This window comes from Polypterus senegalus, chromosome 15 (assembly GCF_016835505.1).
Source record: "Polypterus senegalus isolate Bchr_013 chromosome 15, ASM1683550v1, whole genome shotgun sequence".
NCBI lineage: Eukaryota > Metazoa > Chordata > Cladistia > Polypteriformes > Polypteridae > Polypterus > Polypterus senegalus.
This window is the reverse complement of record NC_053168.1, coordinates 81,642,513-81,670,341: the sequence shown is the minus strand read 5'-3', so window position 1 is coordinate 81,670,341 and position 27,829 is coordinate 81,642,513. Positions and strand designations below refer to the sequence as shown.

Sequence of the window (27,829 nt, the reverse complement as noted above, 5' to 3'; positions counted from 1 at the left end):
AAATCTCAGTCAGTGTAAATAAACTGATTCTTATTTTATGACAGTAGAAAGTGTGACTTCAAGTTTGGTCACTATGTATGTAAGTAATTGGTTCTTCCCCTTCTATGGAAGTTTTCTACCTCGTAATCAATTCTGTTAAAGAGGAGTCTGGCTCCCTGCTAGCTTGATATTGACAAAATAAGTTCATAATTTAAAAAAAATTGATTTGTTTGTAGGATATATATTCACGTAAGTTACTGAGTGTACTGTATGTGGTACCTTTAATAGTGATATAGCTTACATCAAACGTTTAAAGAGTGAAAACACAACTTTAAGTATAGTGTTATTACAACATTTTGTATTATCCTTAAGAGTCATATCTGTAGACAGTTGCACAGATAAAATTAGGTGATAGTCTCTTAAACAGCAGGTGACGAAGGAAACCACCATAGACGTCATACAAAAATAAATATGCTCAGTAAAAGAAAATTGTGTTTTTGCAATTTATGTTAAGAACAAGATTTAGAATTTTTTACAGGTTTTGTAAAGCTTGTCCTCTTTGTGCTTTAGTGTTATAAAATGTGAAATGGTGCATATTATCTAAGCTAGTGTACTTATGTCTACTTTTCTTTTCTGTTGTGAGATATTAATGGGTGTTTTGACAGCCGAGCTAAATATTCTTAAATAACAACTAACATTACCTTACTAAGGTAATATTCTGTGTTTCAAAGGTTACCATCGTATTCTTAGCATAATTTGTTAAATAAGCAGATATTCAGAATGCCTATATTACTTGTAAACATTGAACTGTAATAAAGTTGACAAGATTAAATATTTAACAGTTACATTTTTGTTGAATTATGAACAGAACATTTCTTCACAAGACATTGCAGTGGCACTAAACACAAGGAAACTGTGGAGCATGCATCTTCATGTTCATGCTAAACTAATCGAAGAGATTGTGTGTTCCTTTTCTGGATCAGCATGTCAGCCAGTGGTTCATATGTTAAGACGAGTGTGCGTTCAGTTATGTGACTTGGCATCTCCAACTGCACTGCTTATTATGAGGACAGTACTGGACTTGATCATGGAAGAGATACAAATGTAAGATTTAATGATTAGAATAATGTTTTACATGTTTTTTTGCTCTCTTCACATTTAGGTACAGTATGCTTCATGAAAAAGACTTTGTCTATTTTAAATTTCTTTTGTTTATATTCTATAACATGTTGTATATAATTTTATGGTTTAAAAACAGTAGGCTAAATTATGGATGCTTACGCCATTTTTGCCTTTGTTTTCTTCACAGCTCTCCTGAAGGAAAGGAAAAGGTTTGTTCTGCCCAAACTACACGGCTGTTTGCACTTTTGGATTCTCTTGCCTCGCATCGATCTTGTAAAGTGGCCATTTTGCATCTCATTAGTGGTGCCAGTAAAGGAGATGAGAAATATCCTGAATTATTTCAGAATATATTAGGACTGTTGCAGTTTTCAGGTGATAGCAATGTTCATCAGCAGCACTGTGCAGAATTCATTGTGACCCTCATCCAGTCTCTTTGTGACCAGGTATTTGGATAAAATATTTCAATATTATATATTTGAAATTCTCCTTATATGCCTATGCATTCAACTGTTCTAATAATATTTTATGGGTATATAAATGCACATTCAAAATGTATATTGTACATTGTTTCCTCTATACCCATGAAGACATCTCAGTGTACAAAATATGCTTTCCCTTATTTATTTCTTAGTGTTTTCCTTAAAGGTTTGATTTATATTTGTAGAACTGGAATCAGGTAGGTATAGATTTTAAACTGAGTTAAGGGGCCAGCTCCACCATATAGGCAAACAACGTTTTTGTGGACGCGGCATTTTGTCATCTTTAACAGATGTAGCTTTTGGGGTTAGGAAAGGGTGGATTTGGGTGATCTATGGCCCTAGCACTCTTTGATTTAACACCGAGGTACAAATTGTGTGATCTCCAAGGGAGGCTCCAGATTCCCTCTAACTGTGGTTCATTTCAACTTTCTTATTCAACTTATGTGAAAATCGCAGCAGACTTGCACACCTTCTCCACTCTTCAGTCATGTGTGTGACTTGTGCCAAAACCCCATATGAGACCCCCAGAACAAATAAAACACACTGTTTTATCTGCAGAAATGTTTAAACCAGTTGCCTTCAAGTCTTCTTTTAACAGCATTTTCAATTTTGACTAGGGCAGCAAAAAATCTAGAACTGGCACTGGCTAGGATTACTCTGTTCCTGTTTGAGCATAGTAATGGTTGTTCTTACATTGTCAAACAATAAAACCTATATATTCTAGGTTTATAATGGCTAAATTCTTTAAGATTCTACATAGCTTGTACAGATTGGCTTTATTTCAATTAGTGTGGGTAAGTGTTCAAAGATTGTAGGATACGTGTTTGCTCCCGGAGACCCTTAAGTGAATAGGTATGAATACATGGAGAGCATGCAGACTTTATTTATAGTATAGTGTTCAGTAGTACATGTACTAGTGTGATGAATCTTATGATAAATTATTCCAGATTTTAGTTATGTAAAAGGAAAAGGCCACCTCATTAGTATATGATGATCCTAGATAACAGTTAGGGGTGTAAGGCTGGGTTTATACTTGACTCTCAGAATGCTTATGCGCATGCATCATGGGTGCCTCATGTTCCCAGTGCACTTTTGAAACGTTCTCTGAGCATGTCGTCAGAAATGAACATGACACATGTGCAAGTTGCAGTACCAGCAAAAATTTGAGTGGCGTGTGTTCAAGTTTTGGTACATGACATCAGCATCTTTGTTTGCTATCAACAGCAAGCCACATTGTAGCTTCAGTGGAATCAATCTGCGTGTTTCGTTGTTTGATGAATGGTTTGATGCAGTGAAGCAAATCATCAAACTTAAATGCTGACATGCGAAAATATTCATGGTGCTTTTCTTCATCCATTTCATGCATAGGCAATACAAGCGTTGATATTCCCCATCGTAATGACGCAATTCATTTAAATATCTCACATACCAACTTCTGTGTCGCTGTTGACATCCTTTTTTTTATTTGATATGTGTTTCAGATGACAGTCATCAATACTTACAAAGAATTTTCTCTCTGCAGTGCAATACCTTTCAATGACTGAATCCAATTTAGAGCTCAACCAGTCCAAAAGACTGCCTAATGCAGTTACTGAGAACATTATACATTATCTACTGTATAATATCACATTTGTCTATTGAGTATAGGAGAACAAGTACTGATATGTTAGTCACATCAGCATTAAGTTGTAACTCATTAACTAATTTCAGAGCAATTTATGTTCTACAATTGGGTCCAAAACCCTAACTGGTACAATTCAAGAATGCAATTTTAGTTTATTCATTTAACTGTTGAAAAAACATATTTTCCAAAATTTTTCTTTATCAGAGTTTAAAAAATATATCCATTTACAGTAGGACCTCGGTTCACGACCATAATTCGTTCCCAAACTCTGGTCGTAAACGGATTTGGTCGTGAACTGAAACAACTTCCCCCATAGGACTGTATGTAAATATAGTTAATCCGTTCCAGACCATACGAACTGTATGTAAATATATATATTTTTTAAGTTTTTAAGCACAAATATGGTTAATTAAACCATAGAATGCACAGCATAATAGTAAACTAAATGTAAATGTAAAAACATTGAATAACACTGAGAAAACTTTGAACAACAGAGAAAACTAACACTGCAATAGTTTGTGCTATAGCGCTACCAACCGCCGGCTAAAGCACTTTTTAAATGAGTTTTAAGCACAGGGAAAAAAATTAGCATTTGAAAAAATCTGTAATTTAATAAACTACCAAGAAAAATAACATTGCAACAATGCACGCTACAAACAGATCGCTGGAAACAGAAGTGAAAACAAAATCAAGCCCAGTGCATTCTTTAACTGCCTTCCTACCTTAATGCGTCCAGCTCTCTCTCGCGCGCTGCCTGTGTGTCTGCATCTCGGGCTGCGTGTGTGTGTCCTCTCTGTGTGTGTGTGTCTGTGTGTCGCACTCTCTCGCAGTCTCTCTTGCTCGCTCGCTGCACAGGAAATGCACAGGGAGAGACTGAACATGTACAAACCGAAAGGGAAACTGGCTTGTTCGTATACCGAGTGTGTGGTTGTGAACCGAGGCAAAAGTTTGGCAAACCTTTTGGTCGTAAACAGAGTTGTACGTGTACCGGGACGTTTGTGAACCGAGGTTCCACTGTATTTATTTATTTATTTTCACTTTAGCTTTAATAGTGTCAAGTTAAACATTAGATTCAATTGGGCAGCTCACTTTGTATTCAATGCTGTCGGTTTAGCTGTCACAGACTTCTTTAAAAAAGCCTGTACAGACTGGGATAGGGGAACAGATGGAAAGTTTTGAGTTCAGTAATTATTTGCATATTCGAGTACAGGAACCAGTCTTGATTTTGGGGTAACAGGACATCACAGTACACTCAGTTGCACACATTCACATATTTACTTTACACCTGTTCTGGAAATCCGCCCAGCCTGCATATTTACATGGTAAGAACATAAAACTTTGAAAAATTAGAGGAGACAAGTCCATCAAGCTTTTTTATTTTTTAGCTAATAGCTAAGCTCTTCCAAAATCTCATCTAGTTATGATTGTCAAGGTTCCTGCTTCAACTACATGTTTCAGTAGTTTGTTCCAAATTTCTGCAGCTTTCTGAGTAAAGAAGTGCTTCCTGGAATCAGTCATAAATATACTTTCCCTTAATTTCAACTGGTGTTCTTGACTGCATGGTTCACTGTTTAGTTTTTTTGTTTGAGTCTGCTTAATCAATGCCTTTGAAAATTCTGAAGACCTGGATTAGGTCCCCACACAGTCTCCTCTGCCCAAGACTAAACAGGCTTAATGCTGCGAGTCTGTCAGAATATGACATATCCTTAAGTTCTGGGATTTTCCTGGTTGCTCTCCCCTGCACACTTCAAGTGCTGATATGCCTTTTTGTAGTGTGGTGACCAAATGCAGTTTTACTAATGCATTGTGTTGTCTGAGCACAATGGCATTTGGTTTATATTCAACAGTTTTTACAATCTAATGTAACTTTTTTTGCCTTTTTAAATGCTTGTTCACATTAAAGGTTATGAGAAAAGACAATTCCTCCTCAGGGTTTAATGAAGCATGTCAAATTTAAAACAATTCTTATATAATTAAAATGCCTTTTTAACATAAACTCCTAAATCCTTTTCAGAGATTGTATCGTTTAGGACAGTGTCTTCTCTCTTATATTTATAACTAGCAAAATACCCGCGCTTCGCAGCGGAGAAGTAGTGTGTTAAAGAAGCAATGAAAAGAAAAGGAAACATTTTGAAAATAACATAACCTGATTGTCAATGTAATTGTTTTGTCACTGTTGTGAGTGATGAGTGTTGTTGTCATATATATATATTTACACACACACACATAAACATATATATATATACATATCTATACATATACACATATATACATACATATATATCTACATATATACACACACATATATACACACATACATACATACACACACATATACACACAAATACATATATATATATATATACATACATACACACACACATACTGTATATAAACATATATATACATATACATACATATCTACATATATACACACACAGCTATTTCGTATCAGTGCAATACGCTGTTTGTTAAAACGTTGACTCCGCTCTTACGTGCAATAACAAATCAAATCATTCAGTTGTCTTTGCTCTTATGTCATTTTAGAGCTGGACGCCTGGCATCTTTTGGCCACAAGTTCGTTTCTGTTTGGTGTGAGGTTCTGTGTTGTGGAGATTCTCAGGATGGATTGCAGGTGCTCATCAGTGAGGCGACTCCTGTGTGCTGTTTTGTTAGTCTTTATCACTGAGAAGAGCTTCTCACACAGATATGTGCTACCAAACATGCACAAGGTTCGAGCCGCATGTAGCGGACTTTTTGTTCTTCAAAGTCACCAAAGCGCCGTGCAAACTCAGTGCGCAATAACTCTAGTAAGCGGTAAGTGTTCGGCAAGGCAGCTGAAGCGCTGCATTATGGGATCTGTAGTTTATTGTGTTACCAGCGCTTCATATACCCGGGCTTTAATAACAATAATACAGTATATAAAATGATCTCGTGGGCCGGATATAATTACACGCCGGGCGGATGTGGCCCGCGCCCTTGAGTTTGACACATATGGACTAAATAGAACTTGAAAAGATATATTTTTCAAATGTGATCGCGCAATTCAGATAGTGTTGACGCGCACTACAGCCTGCATGCCTCAATGAGTCATCCTCCCCTCGCTCTTACTTTTTACCGTTCATCTAATGAATACACTGAGTATGGCTTTACCAAAACAATCATTGATGGCGAATAAAGTATCCATTATTCGAGTATGTAGATCGGGTATATATATATACATATATATATATATACCGCGTATCATGCGAGAAGTAGTGTGTTAAAAAAGGTAGAAAAAGAAAAGGGAACATTTTAAAAATAACGTAATACTGTCAATATTACTGTCAATATACAGTATTTGTTTTGTGAGTGTTACTGAGTGTTGCTGTCATCAAGGATTTGATTATCATTATTTCTTTCAATCAGGTTCGTATTTGTAGGATGTGTTGTGTTCAAGTTACATTCCGTGTTTGTCAATCGTTGTAAAGATGACAGGTTTCATTCATCGATTTGTTTCTTACTGCATCAATAAACAGCTCGTCTTCTTCTTTATCTGAGACCTGACACACTGCATGCACGGGTTTTTTTTACACTGTCTTCCTTTAGCGGGACATTAACTTTTTCCAACGTGTGCTTTGTTTCGCAGTAGTTGGATTTATGAATATGCTTGTATGTATCAGGCGCTTCATATTTTTGCTGCCTTTTCAATTGTGTAATTCGGTTTTTGTTCAGCGCTCTTTGGAACTGTTGCTTTTTATCTGTGCACTGAGTCAGTCATCTCGTGCTATGTCCATAGCTTTATTTAATGTTACCTTAGTCCTGGCACTTAAAACTTTCGCAGTTTCACTGAGTTTGTGTCAAACACCACCCTGACCATCTCATCTTCCTCTCCATAAGCACAGTCCTTCACCCGTGAATATTTACCCGTGGCAGTTTGCTATTGGATTGCCGCTGACGGACGGCCTTATATGGGCAGGCACTAAATTACAAACGCCAGCGCAGCCTGTCTATGAACTTAATTTAAAGTGTAGGTTTACATCGTGCTTTGTTTCCGAAGTAGCAGAACTCATGAATATGGTTGTATATGTCACTCGCTCGCTTCTTATTGTTTTGCTGCCTTCTCAATTATATAATGCATGTTTTCTTGAGCGCTTTTTGAGGTCTTCCTGGTTTTCTATGTACTGCGTGATTACGTGGGAGGCGTGATGATGTCACACGAAACTCCGCCCCCACAGCGTTGAAGCTCATCTCCATTACAGTAAATGGAGAAAAACTGCTTCCAGTTATGACCATTACGCGTAGAATTTCGATATAAAACCTGCCCAACTTTTGTAAGGAAGCTGTAAGGAATGAACCTGCCAAATTTCAGCCTTCCACCCACATGGGAAGTTGGAGAATTAGTGAGTGAGGGAGGGAGGGAGGGCTTTGCCTTTTATTAGTATAGATTGATGCTCCTTTTGCTAACATGTAGCACTTTGCACTTTCTACATTAACCTGTATTTTCCAAGTCTTTACCCAGTACTGAAACTTTTCCAAGACTTACTGAATCATTTGTGCAGCCTCCTTAGTATCTGCCATTTATCCAATTTTAGTATTAAAAACTGATGTTAGAAGAAAAGGGGTACCTGTAGAGAAACACACAAACCCTGTGAGATTGTGCAGATTCTAAGCAAGAAGTGAGTGGGGGTTAATAAAAGAAATAGATAAATTATGCAGTGCATTATTAAAAACATATTTTCCATCATGTCTGTCTGGGCTCCTATAGCTACATGTAAAATTATTCAATCATTAAGGAATATGTGAGTATGTTTTTGTCATTGTTTTAGCTATGGATTAATTGCTCATTGAAGCTGCATGTGTGCTGCAACTATTTCTGTTTGTCATGTACATATGTGCAGTTGCTGCTTTTGTTGGCAAAATGTCCTATTAGAATTAATTAAGTAATTAATTAATTATTAGAAACGGTCAGCTGAATAGAACAAGAATCAGCCTTTGGTGAAATGCCCTAATAACACAGGACATATTCTGCAAATACACAGGCTATGACAAACCTAGGAATCACACCTAAGACTAGGTCCATATTGCTATGTTTTCAATTAAAAACAGTGTATTTTAACATAAGCGATCTCCGTCCACACTAGCTTTTTCACATTGTTTATGAAAGTATATCCGTCTATGCTAAAACACCAGAAAAATACATATGATGTAGACTAACAGTTTTCAAACCAGGGCCACACTCCTGGCAGGACTGACGTTCTTAAGGGGGAAAAAAATATATATTTTGAAGATTATGTTTAAATTACCTCATGTAGCTTTTAATTATACATAACCAAAACTGTGTTGTTGCATGAATATAATTTTGTATCAGTGTGGCTATATTATATTGTTGCAGTTCTATCTGGGGTGGTACATGAACAGCTGTCAGGTGGTAAGCAAGGAAATAAACACAAAAATATTGGGAGTGCTCTCCCCTAGACTTTCTCGTATACTCAGATATAGGGATGGATAGTTGAGGGTAAACCACAAGATTATATTTTTATATTATGTACATTAAAGAACCATCAACAACAAATCAAATTAATAATATATTGAACAATTATTATAAAAGTACAGTTGAATAAATCGGGCTCTGTAACTGCATAAATAAAAGGTAAAGTACCACTTCTGGTTAATGGAAATAGCACAAAAGTGGATATAAATCTACATTTTGTACCTAATACTTGTAAACAAAATTTGGTTGACCTAAGTGGAAGCGTACTCAAGTTATGGTGTTTACACACACACAGACATAATTCCAAAAATGGTATTTTCAAACTCAGGGTGGTCTAAAACGTCGAGATTAATCAAAATGTCGACATCGAATCTTTGGACGATTACAGTACTTTCCCTTAACTTCGTGTACGAAAAAGTAAAAAGTAGGAGTGAGGGAGGGATTTTTGAAGAGGACCATTAGTTTTACAAGCTTATGCTTTGTTTCAGTTTATGCATCTTTCATTGCCCCCTGCAGTGAGTCTAAATCTGAACCTCTTTATCCTGTTCTGTGTCCACTACCCATGTCAATATTAGTGCTTTTGGGATTCTCTTTTGCTGCCTATAATTTTGAATAATAGGTCTTTTGCCCAAAATTATACTGTGGAACTGCTGTTGGCAAAAACCAGGATTTAAAACCATGCTAGCTTTGCAGCGTTATCTTTATATTAGTGGGGAACCCTGAGCAAGTAATACAACATTTTGGAGTGCCGTGGCTTAAAGTTTGGGAATGCCTAATGTAGATATTCACCTACGCTGCATTCGCATATGGTAATTTATTGTAGCGACTGGTATTTCCTTTCTCTGCATGTATGCAGCATTCCAACTGTACAAAACGCAATTTAGATGCATATAGGATAAGCAATACAACAAGTGCCTTGGAAAGTATGACTTTCTTCCATTAATATGGCTTTCTTAAGTGAAGGGTCTCCAATCAGGGATTTAAAAAATTTGCAGGATCTAGCCAAAGAAGGGTTTACATTGGTGCAAATTTAGTCTGCATTTTTAAGTTTTCACCCTTCCACATTACTGTGCCGGCATTTTCTGAAATATATGGCTGTGGAGAAAGTTTTCAAAAATTTCCATTTTCGGTGGTTAAAACTGCCATAGTTATATGTGGGACAGTAGGTGAAAATGGAGACTAATGTTTGCTTTTTTAAACGGAAATGTAGCATTGTTGACTAGTCTAAGTTTTTGGAGCTGCTGGTCACCACCTTATCAAGGGAAGAACATGCAGACTCCACACAGGGAGGACCCAGGAAGCGAACCCGGGTCCCCTAACTGCGAGGCAGCAGCGCAACCCACTGCGCCACCATGCCGCTCCCTTATCAACCCATTTAAGTAAAATGATTAAATGTAAACTGATAATTACTCACAGGTTTCTGTTCCTTGAATACCTGCAACATCCTAGTTGCATCACTTCCCTAATACTATTGGTTATATATAAATAATGAATTTGTGAACTAATATAATCATACAAAAATGAAAATGAGTGTAATGAAACAACTCAATCATATTTGCAAAATAGCAAATTGCTTTTGCTAAATAATATAAGACATTTGGATATATTTCACTATACCATGGTTTAATAAGCTCCTATAGTCCTAACACCAATTGTGCCATGGCATTCGTCATTGTCACTACAGATACTTATAATTCATCAATTCATATTGTTCAGCATCTTTTCACTACATTCTTTTTATCTATCAGTAAGTTTCCAGGGACTTTGCAAAGTATGTTTTCTTAGATTTGTTCTGTGGTATTTCTGTGTTTATTTATTTTTTTTTTGTTTTTTTTTCTTTTGAAAGGTTTACTTCTTTGTTATATTTGCTTCTCTTAATGTAACAGTAATGTCTTTCCTAAAAAATCTCTTACAACTAAACAGAGCCCTTTTTCAGTCAGGATTTTTACTCATCTAGCAAAATGCCTTGCTTGCTGTACCTATTTTATATCAATGAATCCCTGTACAGCTTGTAATACTGTTAGAGCACTTCTGGCATCAGCTGTCAAAAAGACATACTGTGGTTTAAAAACAGCAGTTGCACTCTGAGAGTGAAAAATGCTCTGAGCAAATACTGAATTGTTGGTTAAACTAGACAAACATTTTAGCTTCCGGTGGAAAGGGTAACTAGCATGCAGCTTGTTTCTTCCTATAGTGTAGTGGCTTAAAATAACATTAATATAAAGTTTGTTATAACTGTTTAAAGATTTTATCAGCTATTGAGAACAAAAGATGACAATAAAGATGTATTCTACCCTACAAAGCAAAATATAGAAATCCATATTCAAATTTAAGAAATCTAGGTACTCCTCATCATGAGGCCATTACTTCAGAGAATCACATGACTACAAAATAAGTACTTTCTTAAACGTCCTGGCTGTGCCAGCAAATGTCTTTGTACCTGCAGTTACTGATTGTTTGTTTTTCCCAGTAGCAGACCCTGTTATCCCTTTGACCAATAGCATTTACCATGTAACAGTTTAAACTGGCATATGAATACCTTTGTCTAGATGGGTGTATGGGTGAAAGACTCTATTGATACATTACATACATGGTCACATCTAGTAAAATATATCACATTTCAATCTGGATACTGGTGGCTGAATGTAGAAGTGACACTTCTTTAGATAATGTATGGCTAGTGAGGTGCAAAAAACAAAAAAAAAATATCCAGGCACAAATAAAATCAGAAACTCACTTTTAATATTATACTGCAGTGCCTCTGATGTGTGTTCCTTCCTTATTCATGAGCTTTAACAATTGTGCTAATAGAACAATCAAAATACGGACCTGTTCTTTCTAACCAACAAGAAAATAATGTTAAGGTAAAAATTAACTGATATGTGAAGTTCATTATATAAGCTTTATCTATGCAGTTGCTGGGTAGAATGTCTTTTACCTCATGTTATGTTTTTGCAACCATGTGTACCAAGGGCAGTAACATTATTTAGTAAATAGTTTTAATTTCTTTTAACCTTTTTTATTTATTTACTTTTATCTTACATTGTAAATTTTATGCACGCTTTTTTATTGAACAGCAGTGCTTAAAAAAGAGAAATAAATAAAGAAACAATAAATTAACACAATTTTAGAATAATATGTATTTGGTTTAAAGTACTATGAATTTTCCCTATTGTCTTTTTTTTAATTTTCTGATTCATTGCACTTTAGGCATAGCATGGATTTTACTAGTGTTGTCAGATGCAATCTTTATTTTATTTTTTACTAGTATTATGACAGATGGCACTTTGGCCTAGCTTTACTTTGTTTTGTTTTTGTTTGTTTGTTTTTGATTTGATTTTGTTTTTCAATAGCCAATATTTACTCTCACATTCTAGGATATTGCTCTGATTGTTGCAAGTTCTTTGGATGGCACAATTTCAGAGACTGAACAGCTAGCCAGTGCTCTGCCTTCTAAGGATCTCTTGTGCACTATGTGTGACAGCATGCTTGAATTATTTAGTAACACAGAGAGCAGCTACACCTTGTTACTCACCTCTATTAGAACAATGATGTTTTTGACAGAGCATGATTATGGATTCTTTCATCTTAAAAGGTAATCTTAAAATATTTTTGATTATTATATACCATAATGCATTAAAACAAATGTAAACAATTAAAACAAGTATGAACAATGTTTAATATTTTATTGAACAATAGGAATAGATAGGATGATTGTCTCTAATAATTTTTTTGTTAAAATAAAAAGAAAATCAACTTTCTGTGATACATTTGCTTCTGGCAAATTAGTATGGACTGTTTAGATGATAATAAGCATTCACAATTATATTTGGTTATTCATTTTTATTTCCAAGTTCCCTTAAGAAGCATAATACTGCCATCTACGGTCTTCTGAAAAGAGTGGTTGGTGCTTTCAACAAAGATGCTGCTGAGCTTGTCTCTGCCCTCCTTGATTTTCTAAGACAGATTCTGAACACAGATTCTGTGGTAAGCTTTCCTTTTTAACATAAATTCTATTCATTTTTTATTCTTTTTATTGTTGAGTAGTTGTGATAAAGATTGCCTTACACTTTTATTTTAATGTGAGTTTTGTTATTTTAAGGAATCCCCCTTAATCTGAGGGTGCTGTTCTATTTATGTTTGCAAATACTGTATATTTAAAGTAAAAAAAATATATTTCAGAAACAGTATAATTTATTGTACAGATTTATATATCTATAGATTTTTTGGATTCTTAATGCTCCTTGTTGATAGTAGTATAAGTGAATTATATATGTGACCAAAAAAAGAGTACAGAGGGAGTATAAACAACACTTGACACGGCTTTCCAAAATAGTAAATTATTATTGCTTTTTCTAATAAAAAAATTCAATTAATTTCTTTCATTTACAAAAAATATTATTTTGAATTGAATATTTTGAAACCTAATGAAACAAGTAAAACATTGTTAGTTTTCGTGGACATAAATGCGGCCATGTGCACAAAAACAGAAAAACACTTTTTACACACTAGGCTTTCCATTGCTTAGTCATTTGAAATGCCAAAACAGCCTCAACTACATCTATAGCACGCTCTCCTTTACATAGCCTCATAAAGTATTCTTTCAATTTTAATTAATATATATTGAGGCAAAGTAGCTTTGTCAGACATGATGGCACTGTACATAGTGGCTGGCTTATTAATAGGGTAACTGGCTAAACCCCCAGGTCTTTTTTTATTTGGCCTATACTATTTATTGTAACAACAATCATGTCATTCATTACATGTGTCAGGTAACAGCGACTACCTACTCAGAAGCTGGTGCCTTGTGCCTTTCTTATGCCCCCAGACCACAGATGAGAGTCGCTATAATGTTCCACATGATTTATGCTCTTAATTGTGAACTGCATCCAGATACTCTTGAATACAGGTGGCAGTTTCTCATTGCCTCAGGTGGGATGCTGTTCTACCAGCCAAAAAAGTTCTGCAGCTCGTGATTGCATATGTATGAGTTTTATTAGCATGCTCCAGATATGTATGTTTCAGGGTGATGTTCAAGACGTGTTCACGTATACACATTTACACGGTGATGGTGATTTTACAAAGGGTAAATTGTATAGAAATGTGTGTATATCGGGTGTTATAAATTTGACTATCTTTTTGTGTACACATTATTCTTTGTTTTTGGCATGTGCATATTTTCCTGCTCAAATCAATGCAGACATTTATAAAACAGACACAGGTATTCTAGTTTTCATCTCCTTAAAATTGGCCTTTCGTGTGGATGAGGATCGAATTTTAATTAACAGTTAAATGGGGAAATTACTAAATGTTTGATCAGAACAGAATTTGATGCTTGAGAATTTATACAGCAAGACTCCTACCACACCTATGTTTTTTCACCTTGTATTAAACTTAATTTTCATCACAAGATGCATCACAAAGTTTTCACCCTCTTGAATATTTTTACAGTGCAATTATTTAACACCTCTGCATTTTAACATGCTGAAAAATGTTTAACTCTGACAAATTAATTGGAAAGTATTGGTGGAGAGCAGTTTTCAGCTCATACCATAGATTTTTAATTGGATTCCGTTCTAGGCTTTGGTTGGTCCATTCGAGAATACCAGCATTTTTTCTTATATTTTTCTTAAGCCATTTCTTAGTTTTTGCCATGTGTTTTGGGTCAATTCTTTGGAAGAATTACATATTTTGGCTGACTGAAACAGCATCTTCTTAGTGATTTGCATGTCTTTGGCTACATCCAAGCTACCCTTGATGGCATTAAGCATTCCAGGTCCTCCTGCTTATAGGCACTCCCAGAATGTGATCCTGCTACTTGGCTTTCATTCATTCATTTACTTAATTCCCTTAATACAGTAAAATCGCATAGCATTAATGCAGGGCACACTCTGCCTATTGAAATGTGTCCTTTCGACACTTTGCTTGATGTTTCAGCAATAAAACGTTAACAGGATAATTAGTCTTATGTTCTTAACCTTTTAAAGTCTGTAATATGTGAAGCTTCTTGCTTCAGAAGGTAGGCTGTGAATTGCAGAGAGGATGTTCGTTAAATGTGTTCCCCCAAAATACTGCTTGATGTGAAGTCTTTGAGTGGTCTAACATCTTTTTAGGAGATACAGAGAAAAACAGATCTTACCCTGAAATTCCAAGAAAGATGTAAACTATGCACATACATAGAAACTTGTTTCCTAGATTTTGCAGAGGCTGAATGCCTAGGGTCTTTGAAAAGAAAAGTAATCACAAGCTGTTCGTAGAGGTTTACAAACCAATACACTGATCAGGTTAATAATAATAATACAATGCAATAAAATGCAGTTTTTAGGTTTTTCATATTGTCCTTTAAGTAAAACAAAATCTGAATTTTCTTCCTCAGATTTACTACACAGTAAATCTACAGACACTTCTGTCTGCAAAGGAGTAGTTCCCATGCAGAATTTGATCCAGACCCAATAGGTGTTTAGTATGCCAAAAGGCATGACAAGATACAGAGGTTTTGATTTTAAAAGTAATTTGTATACTGAAAGGAATATATTTTTATACTCCTGTAACAGCTTATAGTCAAGTAAATGTTACCCAGTTCACAGTTTCCAAGCAGCAATATGTGTTCCATGTATGGCTTCTGAATCCTTTTGTTCTTACTAATGGCCCATCAGCTTGGCATCCTAAAATGGCATCCCTCCTGCCCTACCCCATAAAGCCACTAATATGCTAATAATGCATGAGTGAATGTAAAAAGTACAGCATTTTTGGCATACACACTATATTATTGGCATTTACAGTAATCCCTCCTCGATCGCGGGGTTGCGTTCCAGACCCCCCCGCGATAGGTGAAAATCCGCGAAGTAGAAACTATATGTTTGTATGGTTATTTTTATATATTTTAAGCCCTTATAAACTCCCACACTGTTTATAAATATTCCCCGCAGAGTTATACAGCATAATCCCTTTGTATTCTCTTAGATATTAGGTAAGATTCATTGAAATTATGTATATAAACACACTGTTTATATACAGTAAAACCTAAATATTATTTTAAAGATATTGAGTGTCTCCGATATCACATATGTTACAGCCATTACGATAGACAGACCACCAGCAATAAATACGTACAATGCAAGAAAAATAGTATACAGTAAATGTGTGTACAGTGACACTAAACGTACGTACATGTACTAAGTACTGTAAGTAGAAAATTAATTATGGTTACTCACCAACAATGACACGATGACTTGTCCGATAACAATGAGTTTAATTTTACTGGAAAACAAAGGAGAGCGTTACACCTCTTCCAAAGGAGCCACTTCAGGCAATTGTGTAGCACTGCCGTTGTTCTTCTGGCAGTCTTCAATCCAAATCCCTAAAGCAGATTCCATCCAGACTACAGCCTTATTACATCCACTTACAACTCGCTTTGCACCCTGGCTAAAAGGACACTGCGGCCGTAGATCTTATATTCCTTTCCTACTTTTTAAATAAAAAGAATCGTAGCCTTCAACAAATCCAAAACGTTTACCTTTTCGCAATCGTTAACATCTTCCGTTTTGCTTGGGCACGGCCCTGAAGCAGTAGCAGATCATTTTGGAGCCATAATGAAGGGCTTGACTATGCACAAAGATAAACACAAAAGAGTACAACTCTTTACACAGCGAAACACGTTGATGCTGAATGAGCGAGACGAGACTTCCTGGTTAACACTGCATTCAGCACGCAGGAACTTAACTGCGTGCTCTGATTGGTTAGCTTCTCAGTCATCTGCCAATAGCGTCCCTTGTATGAAATCAACTGGGCAAACCAACTGAGGAAGCATGTACAGGAAGTAAAAAGACACATTGTCCGCAGAACCCGCGAAGCAGCGGAAAATACGCGTTATATATTTAATTATGCTTTCATATAAAATCTGCGATAGAGTGAAGCCGCGAAAGTCGAAGCGCGATATAGCGAGGGATTACTGTATTTTTACTTGAATTGTTAGCATATGTTTTTAACTAAAGAAACCCCAGAGTAAACAGCCACAGGGCTGGCATAAAATGAAAAACTACATTAGTATTTATTAGTAAAAGCAAAACAACACATTTCAATTATCTGGAAACACAAAATAATACATGAACTAGAAACTTATTCTCTTGGTGACATTTTACACAGTTTTCTTTTTGTTTTATTGTGTGTGCATTCTCCATTTTGCACTGCTTCCAGGAACAAGAATGACCTAAAGGATGCTATGACATGAGCGACTTTCTCTGATTCAGCATCAAACCACTTGAATATTTAATCAAAATTTTATATTAAGTCAAAATATTTTTCTTTGTGCAGTAAGTAGTTTATAGCATTACAGCATTATATACATATTTCACAGATTATGTAGGTAAATTGAACTGCAGAAATTTACAGATAGTCAAGGAAAAATATAAGCAAGTCCTTCACACTATTGAGATAATTAAAGATTTAAAAACACACACCAATTGATGTGAGATGTGGTGCTTTTAGTGTTAAAGTATCTATCTGAAGTCAACAAGAGCATACTAATCAGTAGGCTATGTGCACACTCTTTTCCGGATTCTGCGTCAGCCAGCTGCTACACTTCTGGCGCTGATATCAAAATGGAATATGCAATGGCATTTGTCACCTGATTGCTTGAAGATGTGCCCAGAATTGCAGTAAACGACGCAAGTCACATTATTCAAATGTTGTGTGAAATATCATGAACTTAAAAAAATAAGGGCTTCAAACTATATATTTCAAGCTACATTCGCAATTACGAAGGTAAGATCCAGACAATTTTAAAACGTGTCTACTATGAACTTACATAGGACAAATATATAATTACATTAGGTTTCTTTAGAAAAGCAGAGTTTCAATAATTAGTCATTAAACTTTATTCAGGGACAGGTGCATATATATGTAAGTGTAATACTGCAATGGTGCTGGACAAGTTATATTAGCCAGGAATGACTCAAAAGAATGAGTTGGCATTACATCATCAATAGCAGGAGTGCCTATAAAAACTGTAAGGGCACGGTCGCACTTTTTCCAACTAGGGCGGCCAGAACCAAGCAGTCCTTTTAAGGATAGCGAACCACCTCAAAGAGCCATATAAAGAGCAGAGAATCCAGCCATTGCAGTGCTTGGTGCTGATGCTACAATACATAAAAACATGACTCTGCTGGGCATCTTGCCTTGTAAAAATAAATAATGTCTGAGGCAACAAAATGATCAATGCTAAACCACTGCTTCATTGTAAGGGTCTCAATTTGTTTCCTCAGCTGGAGAATCTCCTCTCTGAGAGACATGTTTTCATCTAGTGCTAGGTTGGCAACTGCTGGACCCCTCCTCTTTGCCGGGTGTGTCATCCTCCATTAGTTACTTTCTCCTCTCCAAAATCCCTGGTCTTGAAAGAGGAATGGAGAAATTATTCCTCTCAAACAACACAGGGACCTGTCAGACCCTGGCTCACGAAAATCCTCTTTTTTTTTTTTATTATTATTAAAATGCCAGCTACAAACACGGTTATGGGGACTAACTGTAAAACTCTCTCCCCGGATGGCGGAAATCCATTTAGATTGGGTTTCTGCATCAGAGGGAAATGTATGAAAACCAGGTATCTTGTTGTAATTACTGGAAGCTCGACATAAAGGTACACAAAAATGTTCAGCTGTAGAGCTATCTGTACGCTGAAACATAATCTTTTTTTTCTCGGACATACTTGCCACTAAACAAAAATCACAACTGCAGTATGGACAAACGAAGTGACTGAGCTGGCTGAGATTTCACCGGACGTATGTCAGCACTACTGTGTACATTTAGCCTATTCGCAGGTACACTAACAAACACCAGCTTAGAATGATTAATGTCCATATGTCTCAATTCTTTGATCTTTCACTTTGTTTCAGATCATCTTCAGAATTTATTGTTTTGTTAACTAAAATACTTCAAGTTCTTCACTGTTTTTAGTTTAAAGACAATTTACTAGACTTTACACCTTTCTGTGGAATAAATATCTTATGTGTTGATTTTTCTTCTAAAAGGGTTGTTGTGCAAATGAAGTAACTACCACCATGGATGCTGATGGAAATGGTCCAACACGCTTGTTAGCTCTCAGCCCAATGGAGATAAAACAGCTTCTGCAATGGAAACTTAATGACCCAGAACACCTACTTCTTGAGTTAGAAAAACAAGTAATGGTAATACTGGAAAAGTTCTTTACATTTGTACACCTCTTCTTGTGCATCTACTGCGAAAGAGTAAAGTTGTATAAATCTGTTATTAGCATTTTTTATATGTTTTAAAAATAAGTCCTTTTCTATATATTAAATAAAGTACATACTAGAACATCACTATTTTAATAGTATAGTTCTCTAGCAAAAGCATCATTAAACATAAGAACACTAAACATTGTGTAATTTATACCCTTTATGACCAACAATCTTGGTCTTTCTCAGAGTTTTTCAAACTCTTATGATCACACCAGTAGTAATTTGAGTGGAAAACTGAAAAGGAAGATAACATATAAGATATTAAGGTTTTGCCTTTATTTATATTATTTAAAAACACTAATAAAGCCACATCATACACTTTCGCTCTCATTGTTAAAACACAGATTTCCTTTTTTGTCTTTTAGCATGACACAGAGAGTTACAAGAAGAATAGATGAATGTCATTGAATTTAGAGATAAACAGCTGGACTTTATCAGGACCTACAAATATAATATATTAATCTACCTTCTGTGCTTACACTCTTCTCTCCCCTCAATCCCAGTATTACGTGGTCAAATGCAAGGAATAGCACTGAATGAAATATACTGGGTACATTCACACTCTTAACCACACTGACACCAATAATTAAACATAGTTAATACCAATTATATTTTCAGTGGATTTAGTGAATAAATCCTGTGTATATTTATTTATTTTGCATGCAAGGTCAGTTTAGTTGGTCATACACTAAAATACCTAGACAGGAGTTTGTACAATGACTGCTTTTGTTTGTGTTCCAGTCGTTCTTAAATTGTTAATTTATGAAAACTTAAATGATTCATGCTGCATTTTAAAGGCATTACCCTAAAAGTTGTTTTTTTTTTTTTACTGGAAATATGAGGTACATTTTATCCACAAAATTTAAAATGGAAGCAGTATATTAGCTTGTGTGTGTAAATGAAAAATGACACATGTAAGGACTATTTTCTGAGTGATAAAATCAATACAAGGTTAGAAACAAAAACACTGTAGTATGGATTTGTATTCATCAGTAATGTAGGTATGACATATACTGTACTAAATGGTACAACCCTTTTAATACTTTATTATCCTTAAATCTCATTCCTTTTTGGTATTAATCAGTAAGTTCTCTTCCTTCATGTTCCCAACCCTGCCATAACAATTGCATTTATTACAGCACAAATACACCTCTATGCTCATGTTTGGTTATACGCCATGCCATAATTTTCAGGTGTTTAAAATCTTTCTCCGTAAGTTCTGTAATATAAGGTAAGGACACAGACAGGTAAAAAGTAGCCCCTGGAACCCCTGGGTCTGCAGTTCATGTCCTGTACAAACTCTTTCCTTGACTTTAATAGATAGTTGTTTTGAAGGTAAATTTTTCTCGGTCATCACTTATGCACATTTGTCTTAAAAAAGTGAACATTGGATTTACTACAAGGATAGTTTTGTGTAGTGTATATTTACAAATTTTATGCTCAGTAATCTCCAAAGCAAAAGTATAATGTTGGTGAAAGTAGAAAGAAAAGAATGATAGTGGATGAAAACTGTGTTCATGCAGTTTACTGATATAGCTCATCATGAGGCATGTGTGTTGCATGAGCTTGGAAGCTTATTGTTTGCAGTCAGATGTACACAAAGTACAAAATGAAGATCCAGGTTTCTTTATTTGATTTTTGTTCAAGTGAGCATAGGAAATCTTACCTGGTCAGTTTAGTGAGGTGTTAGTTATGAAACACAGTACAAGTCACCTGTACAGTATACAATAAAAGAAATACACATACATGACTTGATAATATTTTGCTAGAGGTTTATTATGTGTATAATGTATTGTTTACTTATTCTAAGTGTCGCAAATTATTGAGAAGAGAAAACTGCTGAGGGGTAAAAACTTCTTGAAGCAAGAGGTACGAGCATACTGTACCTACAGCCACACCTCTGTTTAGAAAACAAAGTCACAGGGGACTACTTCAATCTTATTTCTCCAACGTTTGGTATATATGGATTCAGTTTTGGTAAGAAAAGAGCCAGTGATACGCTGTGCCTGCTTCGTCACCTTTTGTACTGACACCTTTTACTGGGCTGTGATGTTCCCATAACAGACTGTGATCCTTCCCCTAAGAACACTCTATATAGTGCTGTAATAGAAGCTCAGCACTACTTGTTTCTGCATACCACACATCCTCAAGCATCTGAGGAAGTGAAAATGCTGCTCTGCTGTTTTGATGATGGCCGTGGTGTTTTGAGACCACTTTAATTTCTCTGATATGTGAAGACTGATAAATTTGAAATTGCCTACTATCTCCACCACTGCCCCATCAATGCAGACTGGTAAGCGCTTCACCTCCCACCCTCCTGAAGTCTGGAATTTCTTTACTTTTGTTTTAATTCAAGGTTAGTTTGGTAATTTGACATCCAGTCAGCCAGACTGTTAATTTCCTAATGATATGCAGTCTCATACTTTTCCTTATAATGATTGTGGTGTCGTCATAAAATATAATCATGTGATTAGTGTCATATCTGGCTTTGCAGTCAGGATTTAATAGTGACTACAGCTTTGGGCTTAGATATCAGCCTTGTAGAGCTCCAGTGTTCAGTATCAGAGGTGATGACCGAATTTGTGTTTCTTTTGAAGAGTGGTCATATTGCTACTCATACAACTTACATAAATTGCCAAATGAACAAAATGATTCAGAGACAGTGTTGTAGTTTAAAGCAGTACATTACAACACCTGCATTATAGGGTGAGCTGTATTGCCCTTCATCCACCATTCCACTGCCTTCCCCTTGTTTACCAGTGTGAAATTGTACTAAGAACACAGATGTTTCCACAGAGAAGATAATCGGATTGTAATGATTATAAGTCATGTAAGTGCCTTATATCCTCTTTATGCATTGTATGATGCAATGAAGATAGACTATACTTGTATCCAAGGGAAAATTTAAATTTTAAAGAAGTTCAAAGAAATAAGAAGCAAAACATATACATTACAATAAAAAACAACAACCCCACCAAACACACATAATAACTAAAAGCTTGGATAGTAGAGAGCTGTTACTGTCACTAACAGGCTTGCATCAGGGAGTAAGATGAGGTCACACCTGCTCAGACTGTAAAAGTCAAGTGTTGTTATTTTAGGAGTTAATGCCACAGCAGCAGAAATCACATATACATATCTAAGTTACAATCTCCAAGAAGTACTCTCCAGCCTGAGCTCATCCCAGCCTTAACCGTGTGCAAAAAAAATGATGCCTATCTTTGCACATTCGGTAGGCGAAGATTATCCAGTCTGCAGAGAATGCTTTTATACTTTTATATTCCATTTAATGCCAGATAACAAGCATGCCATGAAAGACTGTTCATTTTATTTAGCAACTTTCAGTGTTTTCCACTACAGAAAAAGAGATCAACTATACTTTACAGCATATTTCTTGAATTATGTAATACCCTAGGCATAATTAAAATGTTTCATTTTTTTGGATGCAGCACCACAAAATGTTTACAATACACATTTCTGCATGCATTATGAGAATGCATACTTTTTAGAGCAACCTTTCCACAATCTCTGATATTTAGCTGGAGATTATTTTCTATCATACAGTTATTTTAGAGGCAGATACTTTGCTCACAAGAGAAGTGTTACACTACAAAAGAACTTTGTTTCCTCTAGGAACACTCCAAAGATGATGAACGCTTAGAGTCATTACTGGAGAATACAACTGGTCTGCGTCAAATCCTGGAAGGCTGTAGTGACAAAACTGCTTCGAATGAAGTGGATGTAGAACCTTTGCTACCAGTAGCAGAAAGCATCCAATCCCAGTTCAATAACAGGTAAAGCAGAGATTATTTATCTTTTAATTAAGATCTAGGTATATCTTATTTTGTTATATAACACTGGTTGTCAGCAAATTTGACCCAAGCACCCTGATGGGACTTTATAATGCTGAATTAAATATGAAGTATATATTTTTTTTTATTTCAAGATTAGTTTTCTTGTGACAACACCTTCTTATTTTGATCATTTCGTGTCAATACAGGATGGAAATATTAATATGTATTTTCTCAAATGTTGTTCTCTGTTGCGTTAAAAAATTATTTCAGTTTTAGAGACTTCTGGCCATGAGTATAGTGTGGATAAGCAATGTTTGTTGACTCCTCAAAAAGGAGCTTGAAAGCTGTCCTCCTCCATAATGGAAGTAAATTTGCTTCTGTGCCTATAGCACATCCTTCTAACATGAAAGAGTTGTGTGAGAGTATGAAGTTACTCATAGAAAACATTCAGTATCAAAAATGTAAATGCAGTATCACTGGAGATGTAAAGGTGATTGTGCCTTTGCTTGGTTTGCAGCTTGGTTACAGCAAATAATATTGTTTTTTATGTGGGGCAGTAGGCACATATTTAGAAAAAGTGGCCAAACTGTGTCTAACTTTGTTCCAAGAGAGAAAAGTGTGGTAAATGGTCCACTTGTCTTATTGACCCTGAGAAAGTTTACTTTCCCTCTCTGCGTATCAAACTGGACTAATGAAAAACTTGATTAAAGCAACGGATAAAACACAAACAGGATTTACTCAAAAAACCTGACCTGGTGCATGCAGAAATTCTAAAGATGTATTTTGATTCAGCACAGAAAATACTGTAAGATTCACATAATGTCACCCTAAGGACGAATTATTTTTGTCTCTGAATGTAGTAGAGTAATAGCAGCAGATGATGCAGAGTGCTTGGAATAGGTGTCATATCTGGCACTGTTACACAGTTTCTCTGTTAATGTATGTTTCTTTTTCACTTTCAGGACAGTGTATGTTTTGTCAGATGTCTTTGATGACCAAATTAAAGCGCTTTGGTTTTCACCATTTCAGACTGAGGAGATTGATACAGATCTGGATGTGGTAAGTGGAAGTATAAAAAAAGATATCCTGTGACTTTCTGATATTCATTCTCATAGGTGTTTACTACTGATATTCCTAGCTTAATTGTTACAGACTGTATGCTGAGGTTGCATTTCATAAAAGTAATTGAATGTTTCAAATACTGAAAGACCTTAAGGTGCTGATTATGTTGACTTTACAGCACTATAACAGACAGGCAAGGTGCAATACATGCTGTGGTTTCACTTGGTGAACTATCCTGACCAAATGCTCAGTGATCTTTGTGTGTATTAAAAAAGATTGATAATGAATCATTGTTATAATTGGGACAGTTTTGTTTTGCACGGATGTATTCAGAGAAAGATTTCAACAAAATTAAAGTTTTATTTTTGTTCTGCCTGTAATTAGTCTGTTAATGCAAACATTAGCAATGAGTAAGTCATTTGATTAACAGGGCAATGCTAAATCAGTCGGATTTCATTTGCTATTAGGTTTCAGACACAATAAACTAGGGTTGCCCCTTAACTTTTCCTGGAAAATACATTACAGGTTGCTTTGATGCTGTATTTTTCCAGACTTTACAATTTTTTTTAAACCCCAAAACCATCTTGTCTAATTCAGTTCTCTGTCATTTAATTTACATGTTTTTATTGAGCACAGTCCGTCCCGCCAAGAATCAGACCCACTAATTTCTTCTGTCTCATGTAAGGCACAGATATTTCCCTGCCAGAACACTGAAAAATCAGACTCTCATATTGCTTACTAATTAAGTTGTGCGATATGTTATTCTGGCATCAGGGACATAGTCCAGAATTAATTTGAGATCAATGAGAAAATACATGAATCATAATTCCATAATCACTTAGTTGGAAGTATCGTAAAATATAATTTTAGAAGGGTTTAAACCTGAAATCTTGCCCTCACTCCACCCATTCCATTTATAGGGAATGTGCGTGTTCTTCCTTGTTTAACTGAGTTGTCTACAAGTTCTAATTTCCTCACCACATCCCAAAAATAACACAAATTGGGTTAATTGCAGTATCTAAATTAACAAAGTGAATAGGGTTATGTGTGTAAGTAAGCAATTGTTTCCTGGGATACTCTGGTGACCCCACCAAGCCTGGTTCACTTCCCCATTACAATCTTTATTAAGATTAGTTGATTTGTAATTTAAATTAATAAACTTTCAATGTAGTAGGACTCTCTGCAGAAAAAATACAAATTACAGATTTTCCACATCACCAAAAAACATGAAACTTAAAAAGAAAAAAGTAATTAATAAGAAATTAAAGTTAAAATCCTTGAAAATATAACACTGTATATAAATGTAGGAAATGTTTTGGTGCAGATTGCAAATGCCAGTGGAGCAGCAGTTGGTCGTGCTCTCTCAAAGCAATACAGTCCTAAATTCAATTTAGTGCCTTGGCACTTCCTTTGTAGGATTCAAACACCTTCCCCATGTTTTTGTGCGGTTTTCAGCCCAAGCCATGAATGTTAGGCTAAAAAAATAAACTAAAATAAAATGAGAAACATTCAAGATCAAAGGATGTTACACCAGGTAATTGTTGATTACAGTGTGGATGTGTGTGCTTAAGTGTGCCTTGTGGTGGATGCCCCAGCATCGAGTATTAATGTCTGTCTTGGGTCTAGTGCTGCTGGAACAAGCACTGGCTCTTCATGACCCTGAACTGAATAAATTAGTTTGAAAGTGGATGGCTTTAATTTACTTCACAGCCACAGTTTAGAAGTTAACTAATGGACAGATACTGCTGGGCTTCATTAACATTTAATCATTTTCAGACTGCTTTGTTTACTTGCTTTATTAAACAAATCTGTGTCATTGTGTACTCATTATGTAATTAGTAAAGTGTATATTTTGAAAGATCGATGGATGTATTTGCATTTTACTTGATAGCTTGTCACAGTGTTTTGTTACTTAATTAAAAGCACGTAACAAAAATTAATTTAGTTATTTGATTGAAATTAGTCTGAAACAATAGTGCAGTTTAGAGTTGTATTATAGTGTCTATTGTTAACGTGCATCAAGTAGGTAAGACACTGAATTGTTTGTAGTAAACATACCACACGATGTAAGTTTGGCCCTTTGTTCAAGTCGTTTACAGTGCCAAATCAAAAATAGTGCACTAATTCCCTTTATGGTCTATCTTTATATATAATGTAATGCTTTTGAAGTAATATTATTCAGATAAAACATGTAGGGCATTAAAGCATATCCTGGCAGCATTGGTGCAAAGCAGGATATACCCTTAGACAGAGCTGTAGTTTGCTATATTGCACATTAACGCACACTCCCATGGTAACTGAAGTAGAAAGAATTTAGTGTCACCAGTTAGTCTGTCCAGCAGGTTATTGTAAAAGATCTAATTCAAAATAAAAACACATACCGAGTACACAACCCTTTCTGTACTTTGTATCAATGATACAGAATTTTAACTTTAGTGAAATTAGTGGATTTCTTCAATATGATAAAATTGTGCTGCATTCTAAATGTCCCTCCATTTTGATTTCTCATTTTTAGTTTAATTTTGTATTGTGAGACAGAAGATCCTTTATCTGCACCTTAGATAGCAGATATCAACTCAGGACACACAGTGAACATTTCAACACACTAAACCATGCCACTTAATCCACACACAGATGGAGACCACACTAGGAATTAAACCTTTGCATTTGGTGAAATGAGAAAAGAATACACATGACTCTACCATCATGTCACCCAGTTTTAGAACACCAGTACTAATTAACATGAGTAAAGTTAAATGTATATATTTAATATAGGTTTTTATCTCCTGATTACTTACCACAGTTGTGGAAGAAAAGTCATGTCATGGTAGTCCTAGCCACATCAAGTAAACCATATACAGTATATGCACAATAATGTAATATGTCTTGCAAAATCATGTAATTAATATGCCAGTAACGTGAATTAGAAGCTCCCCAACAGCTCAGGAGAACAGACTCCGACCACATTTGTTTTCCACAAACTGACTGCCCAGGGTGATCTTTTGGCAGCTACTATGATGCTTAAAGTATTTAAACATGAGGTACAGGTTTCTTTTGGGAATAAAAACAAAAACTTGTTTGGAAAAGACTGAAAATAAAATAGAAGAGAAATAGAAGGAATCCTTTTGTAAGCATTGTTTTTGTTAACTGTAATCATAGTAGGAAAATAATTTGAAAAGAGCCTTTTACCAGAGCTAAAACACTATGATGAAAAAAAACAGTGTCGATGCATAAGAGAACTATGACTGAAAACCAGAGTATTTAAATCAAGACTACCTAACTGCACTTATTAATAATTCAAATCCAAATCTGAGACAGAGGGTCTCATCTTGCTACTAGTTTGACGCACAGTGCCTAGAACAATGACATTAAATTGGAAGTATTCAGACCACCTTTATTACAGTCTTGCTGCTGGTGTCCTGCCCTACAAACAAATTGTGTTGTGTCTTGCTGCTATATGCACAGCTGTGAGGAATGAGAAGCAGGTCTGTAGTGGAGCCCAGGGGAAATCGCGTTTTGTTAAGCACAGGACATGTCTGTAGGAAGAGAGTGTCTGGAGTGAGGGATATGATTGTGCTTTAATGCTAAACAGGCTGTGTGTTTTAAACTTAGGCATTTAGCCATCAGTAGTAGACTGAAAATAAGATGGTGGTGCTGATGCTGCCCTTTTCTAGGGTGCAGCTATTTGGGATTTCGATGACTTTTTAACAGTTGCTTGAGTACTGCCAAGATTTTTTTTTTATGTTAGTGTTTGTTCTTGCTCTGGCTGCCACTGTGGTCATTACCATAATAGTAAAGTATAAAAAAACAAGTACGAACATACATGTAATGTCCAGCATGGTTAATCTAAGTTTAAATATATTCATATATTTACTTATTTTTAATTTGAATATACAAACCTTATTTTTCAGCTAATTTGACAGCCCTAGTTAACAATGTTAACTTTCTGATGCTGAGCAAACTGGCTTGCAAAATCCAGTGCATACCTGCCACAAGTTGGCCATCAGAGCTACTTTTAATTACAGTGTGCTCACATGTCAGCT

General features: G+C 35.6%; 1 protein-coding gene across 2 annotated transcripts in view; it reads left to right on the top strand.

Moving 5' to 3' along the window:
- Positions 1-27,829, top strand: part of virma (vir like m6A methyltransferase associated) — a 161,687-nt gene that overhangs the window by 126,768 nt on the left and 7,090 nt on the right. For both annotated transcript variants that reach the window (XM_039736377.1, XM_039736376.1), the window contains exons 14-20: positions 848-1,083; positions 1,289-1,544; positions 12,055-12,272; positions 12,532-12,664; positions 18,703-18,858; positions 22,564-22,724; positions 23,687-23,783. In XM_039736377.1, the coding sequence (XP_039592311.1) occupies positions 848-1,083; positions 1,289-1,544; positions 12,055-12,272; positions 12,532-12,664; positions 18,703-18,858; positions 22,564-22,724; positions 23,687-23,783 (1,257 nt within the window). The remainder of the gene's footprint in view (positions 1-847; positions 1,084-1,288; positions 1,545-12,054; positions 12,273-12,531; positions 12,665-18,702; positions 18,859-22,563; positions 22,725-23,686; positions 23,784-27,829) is intronic.